This window comes from Lonchura striata, chromosome 24, assembly GCF_046129695.1.
Source record: "Lonchura striata isolate bLonStr1 chromosome 24, bLonStr1.mat, whole genome shotgun sequence".
NCBI classification, from domain to species: domain Eukaryota; kingdom Metazoa; phylum Chordata; class Aves; order Passeriformes; family Estrildidae; genus Lonchura; species Lonchura striata.
Window position 1 is genome coordinate 8,236,286 of NC_134626.1, and position 6,000 is coordinate 8,242,285.

At 45.4% G+C, this 6,000-nt stretch overlaps 1 protein-coding gene across 1 annotated transcript in view; it reads right to left on the reverse strand.

The window, feature by feature from the left end:
• Window positions 1–1,562, reverse strand: part of ZBTB40 (zinc finger and BTB domain containing 40) — a 42,039-nt gene extending 40,477 nt beyond the window's left edge. Inside the window, 1 exon segment of the mRNA XM_077788085.1 lies at window positions 1,543–1,562. Coding sequence (XP_077644211.1) covers window positions 1,543–1,562 — 20 coding nt within the window.
• Between the last annotated feature and the right edge of the window lie 4,438 nt (window positions 1,563–6,000).

Sequence of the window (6,000 nt, forward strand, 5' to 3'; positions counted from 1 at the left end):
GTGGGGAAGCTGTTGCAGCATGTGTCCAACCACAGGTGTTCTCTGGTGCAACTAGCAGCGGAGCGGCTGGGGAAAGGTCGGCAACAACACCCGAGGGATATGCAGGGTGCATGGGGAAAGCCTCTGGTCTCGGAAGCTCAACGATGGTGTGGTTGAGTAGCACAGCAACAAGGAAGGGACAGGTACAGCTGAAGTGTCAAAACTGAAGATACTAATTAAATAAATAAAAGAGCACAAACAAGGGTGTAAAACAAAACATAAAGAGGCTGCTTCAGAAAACCCCGAGGCGGAGCCAACATGCATATATATAGTCTCTCACAGAATGTAGTCTCTCAGAATGTTCTAGAAGCCTTCTGGCCAATCATGGGCTGTTGATCTGCATGGCCATTCTTGACTAGTCCCAGAGTCTTTTGCGAGTCCTTTGCTTCTCACCATAAGCTGCCTGGATGTCATCAGTTGTGGCTTTGTCTTTCTTGACACCTGATGTTGGTTGTCTGGGGTGTGGCTGTGTGGCCAGTCCCTATCCTGTTCCCTCCAGGACAAGCTTGCACATCTTCCCCCTCTTTTATTTAAAATGTAAAAGTATAACAATTACAGTAAAAATAATAGTCTTATTTTAACTAAAACTACACTCTACTTAATGGACTTTGCAATCAATTTAGCTAAACTTGAGAACGAAAATATGTAGAATACTGTAAATAAACTTTACAATTAAACAGATGGGTTCATGATGCAAAGTTAAATAAATAAACAAATGGTCAACTGGACTAACTCCGAGGATCACCCAAATAAATAAAATAATTAAACAAATGGGCAGACTGGCCTAACTCTGAGGCTCACCGACATAATTAAACAGGAAAGATTGGCAATCTCTGCAACATGAATTATAACAAAAATCGGGAACTGCCAATTTAATATAACAGGAAAATGGGGGTAGGGTTGAGGGCTGATGGAAAGCAGGTTAGGGTAGAATGCAGGGCAGCGTGGCCAGTGCTGTCCTGGGTAGGGGACAGAAAAGGAGGGGAGATGGCAGACGGCAAGTGGCTCGCATGTGCTCTATGGCAGGTTCCATCTCCCATTCTGTTCTCAGGGTCAGTAGGTTCAAGGACATGGGGGTCAGAATGCGAAAACTGGGAAAGGAAGTCTGTTAAATATTGTACAATTAAAATGAAAATTGAAATGATTGTTGCCTATTGAAATGAAAAATAATCTCTTAGCATCCTAACAATGTAACAAAACAACAACACAATAAATGCATCTGAAAATAAATCAATTGTTTAAGAAAAATTCTAGAGGGGAGTGGGGGTTGATTATTTTGATCTTAAAGTGTTGATGTAATGGTTTTAGGGTCTTCTTTGGCAGCTTTTAAATGGAAGCAAGACTTAAAATTGAAAGCTTACATCCCCTCTCTTCTCTGCTCGTCCTCACAAAACCTTGCTCCCAAGTACCAGAGCCCACAGTATTCTAGGACCTCACGTTGGAAGTCTCTCTGTGCCATCCTCAATACCCCACATTTGCTGAGGGGTTGATGCTCTTCAGTACCTCATGTTGGGTGCCCGCATTCTCCACCACTTGTTGTGACCCATCTCCAGCTGTTCTGCTGCTAGCCCCGTCAGAGAGATCACCAGCAGTTGGACACGTGCTGGAACAGGAAGCAGAGCATGAAGACCTGTTCAGATCATCTCCCAAACACAGAGGAGAATCTGAGGTGTTAGCTGGAACCTACAAAGCACTAAGGGATTTGGGACCAGTTCATTTTCTCCCCCAAATCACTGGTAAGATGAGCAGGGCCACGTGAACATTAGAGACAGGGCTCTGCCCAAGGCCTTCAGCATCCCTTTCTTAGCACACCATGGTCTCAGCTCATTCATTTATGAGTCTTTTCCCCTAAAATATAATTTTTGGGAGAAGTCCATAAACCTAATCCTATCTACCAGAGCCCCTCTTTAACCTCCACCCTTCCCCACCCCATTGCAGGAAGGAAAACAGATAGGACATCTGCTAATAGAATTTTTATCAGTGGGTCATCTGGAGTTTTTAATCTAAGGTAGACAAGATAAAGATGTTACTGCCTTGTGCACACACTAGGATGCCTAACACTGGCATGGTAGGCAAAACAGAACAGTATGAGCAATAGAGAAAGAGCACCTGGATAGTCATGAATTACATGACCTTCAACATTTAACAATTTTGCACTCAGCTTCCTGCCCTCTTATAGATAACAGGACTAGTATAGCCTATCACCAGGCTATGAGCTTTAACCTTCCAATGTACATACACCAATCTCAAAGCTCTGCCTCGCATGAAATCAGGCTCAGTGCAACTCCCAGCTCGTACCAAATCACATAAGCAGATGTTGGGTGCAGACTGAGCCGACATCTCACTTCTTCAAGGCACCACCTCCTCTGGAGCTCAGTTTTTGTGGGAAGCAGGACTTCCTGTCCACAGGCAGGCAGGACCCCAGCCGTCCTTTTGCATGGCACTCCCTGTGGTGGCTGTGGGAACACAGAGAATAGAAGAATAGAAGAGAGTAGAGACATCACCTCATCCCGAGCTACAGAAGGCTGAACAACAAGGTTGGTTCATACCAGAAATGTAGGAGAGCTCTCGTGTGCAGCCAAGGGCTCCCTCAGGCTTTAAAGATGAAGTGCTATGAAACTTGTTTTTCAAGCACCAGGAGAAGATCACAAATGGTTTTGACATCACCTCAAAGCAGATGTGTAACACTCCTCAGTACTTCTGAGTACTTCTGAAGCAAGAGCACAGGGTTAGTGGATCCTTCTCTGGAAGGCAGAAAAACCTGAGTGGGCCCACCCTACTGCCCCCCCAGACCCACAGCTTCGTCAGGCATATTACTATCAAAGGCTGGCTGATCTGAAACTCATCTGTGGAGTTGTGTTTTTATACTTTATTGTATTTTCACTGTACTTCAATTTTAGAATGGTTTATCCCCTTGTACCCCTCTGTACCCCTTTGGTTTGTCCCTAGTTTTCCCACCTCTCCTCATGTGTCTATCACCCTAAAAGAGCAGAGTCATTCCCCTGTCTCCTCCCAGGTGCCTTGTCCATCACTCGGCATCCCTTCCCTTACATCTGGAAGCTTCCATCCCGGGTGCCAGGAGGTTGGATGAGGGCCTGGGGCCCCTCCCCTGTTCCTCCCCCATTGGATATCATAGGTGTCAGTTTGTACAAGAGCCACTCCCTACTGTTTTCCCATTGGCTAGTTGATTCCCCTCCCTCTCTGTACTTAATCTGTGGTATGCATCTCCTGCTGTTCTTGTCAGGAGGTTGTGTTCAAATGTGGTTGGGCTCTTTGGAGTCTCAATAAAGCTGTGAAGTTCTACCCCTGACAAGAGACTCTCTGTTACTTGCTGGTGGGGTCAGCTACACCTCAGGACCCATGGAGGCACTCCCTAAAGCCCATCCGGGTCCCACAGGGAGTGCTTCTCACTGCCCTACTCGCCCCTTGGAGAGCTAGCTGGGGCTGAGTGGATTCAAGATCTGTGGTCAGGGCGAGCACGCATCTTTCCAAGTACCAGATCCACCCCCTCCCCCATGCACAAGGCCAATCACCTGTGCTTCCTCAATCCAACACACAGGCTCTGCTCTCCTCCCACACCATTTTAAATCAAAAGGAACCAAGCTGCCATCAGCAGAGTTGCTCCTGGTTGTGGGAGAAGAGACAGACCCGATTATTTTACCAGACTCCATGTAATAGCGGTTTTAGTCCACTCACTCCTTCCCTGGAGTACTTCAACTAGAAGTTCTTCAGATGAGTTGAAATTGGGTCTGCTGATTAAATAATAATAGCTACAGCTCTTCCTACAAAATGATAAGCAGGAAAAATGTCCTGGAAGAGACATCTGCTCACTTTGCCATGAATAGCCTCCTGCATGAAATTTATTGCTTGCACTGCTGGCAAGCACTGTCTGCTCCCTCTATTCCTGGCAGGAATACAGAAGACATATTTGCTCATGAATGCTCAAAACAGTGAAGCTCTAAGCAGCCTGCTAGCATTTCACCTTCTTCATGACAGCAACTCAGAGCACTGGAAAAGGTGCCCTGAGTAATTAGTACAGATATATTTGTTTAAATACATTTTATTTCTTTAATTATAGGGACCCAAACCATTCAGTACCATCAAAGAGAACAGGCATTTATAACAAGGGGTGTTGGCCAAGACCAGGCCCAAGGCATTTGCACCCTATTCAGAGGACCCAAGAGCCAGAGGGGACCACCATCAGCAATCTGCTTGCGCATTCATCACTGCCTCCCAGATTTCCAGGCTCAGTAACTTAGGTTTGGCTAATGTCTCTCTTCCAGTAAGGAGCCCAATCATGATAACTGATTTTTAAGTGGAGTACCCTCCATCGCTACACTGTTAATTTATGTCTGGCTTCTCACCTGAGTTTGTGAGACTATGTCTCCCAGCCATCCTCTAGATGATTTTGTGAGATTTGGCTGGGGGACTGGGAAGAAGTGGGAATCTCTCTGAGAGCAGGTAACTGATACTTCAGCAGCAATAGTTGTCATCTGCAGCTGCTCTCAGGACACCCACTTCAGCAAACATTACCCTTTTCCTTCCGAACTGCAGAAGTATAGGAGGTCCAGAAGATTTCTGCAGAAAACATCACCCTCCACTGTCCAGTTTCAGCTCTTTATGCTTTTTTTCCACTTATTTCTTCCTCCCACACTTCCATAGTTTGAGGCTATCATGTTGTTTTCTTTAAACTAAATTAGAAGAGGAAAAAGATCTTCTACAACAGAATAGATAGGCAGCAAACTTTCTTTCTTCGGGGAAGTTGAAGGAAGAATGAAGGAGGAAAGGGGATACCCAGTTATACCCACAGAACTGAAAAGTGTGCCCAAATTAAATCACTTCTCTTCATTATTCATGTAATTACTTGCACCTAGATCAAACAGACTCAAAAGCCATGCACATCACCAGGTCCATCAAAAGATAATTGAAATTTAAGACCAAGCACTTTAGCAATCAGACTCTACAGAGACAGGTGCTCCAAAGGTGCACGGATGAGACTATCCCTCCCTCACAGTTCCTGCTGCCACAGTACCCATACCTTCAGAACATCCATCACAAGGCACAGGAAGAAATGTAATGCCTCTAAGGTTTAAGCAAAAGGATTCTGTGTAACCCTTGCTATATAATTAAGGACTTTTACAAAGTGTGCTCAACACAGCTGCTGTCATTAGTAACATAACAACAAAAGCTCTTCCTGTATCCATCTCAGTGGCTAGCTTGAGGATGTATTCCGTGTCTGAAATTCTCACCAGAGATGCACATGGAGCGGGCTTTTTGCAGCTTTAAAAAAGCAAACAAAAAAAAAATTAAAAACCCAACAACTATTGTCTCACTGCCAAATGATGAAGCTGTCCAAGCATACTTGTTCTGTGTGGCACAGACCCACAACCTACTGCTCTGCAGCAGCCATACAGAGACAGAGAACTTACAGTGCTCACATGGATAATGATGCTGAATAAAATCACCCTGCACACATGGTGCAAAACTAGAAGATGGGGAGTCCTATGCAAGCTCTAAAAAGCTAAAATTAAGAAGGCAGGGGGAAAAAGAGGACAGAAAGAGATAAGCAAAATGAAAGAATCCAACTTATCCGTCCTCAGTTAATGCCACTTTTGTTGGAGCTCAGCAGAGGGGCTCATAGGAGCACTCCCACAACCCTCCTGTTCCCCATACTCAGCTCTCTGCTTGGGGAGCTAAAATCCAAAGTGGTCATTGCAGGAGAGTGTTTGCCAGCCCAGGAAGGCTACCTGCCCTGTGAGAAGTCGCCACATCCCAGCCCATTTGAACTCAATCAAAGGCTCATTTCACAACCCTCACAAAATCAGTGAAGGAAGTAGGACCAAAAGCTGGGATACATCTCTTCTGTTGCTCAGGCCTGAAGTCCCTTGGGCATATAGTGACAATGGCCTCTGAGGGAGGGGGCAATGTTCTGTTTTTAGCTCTGGGGAGGTAAGAGCTGTG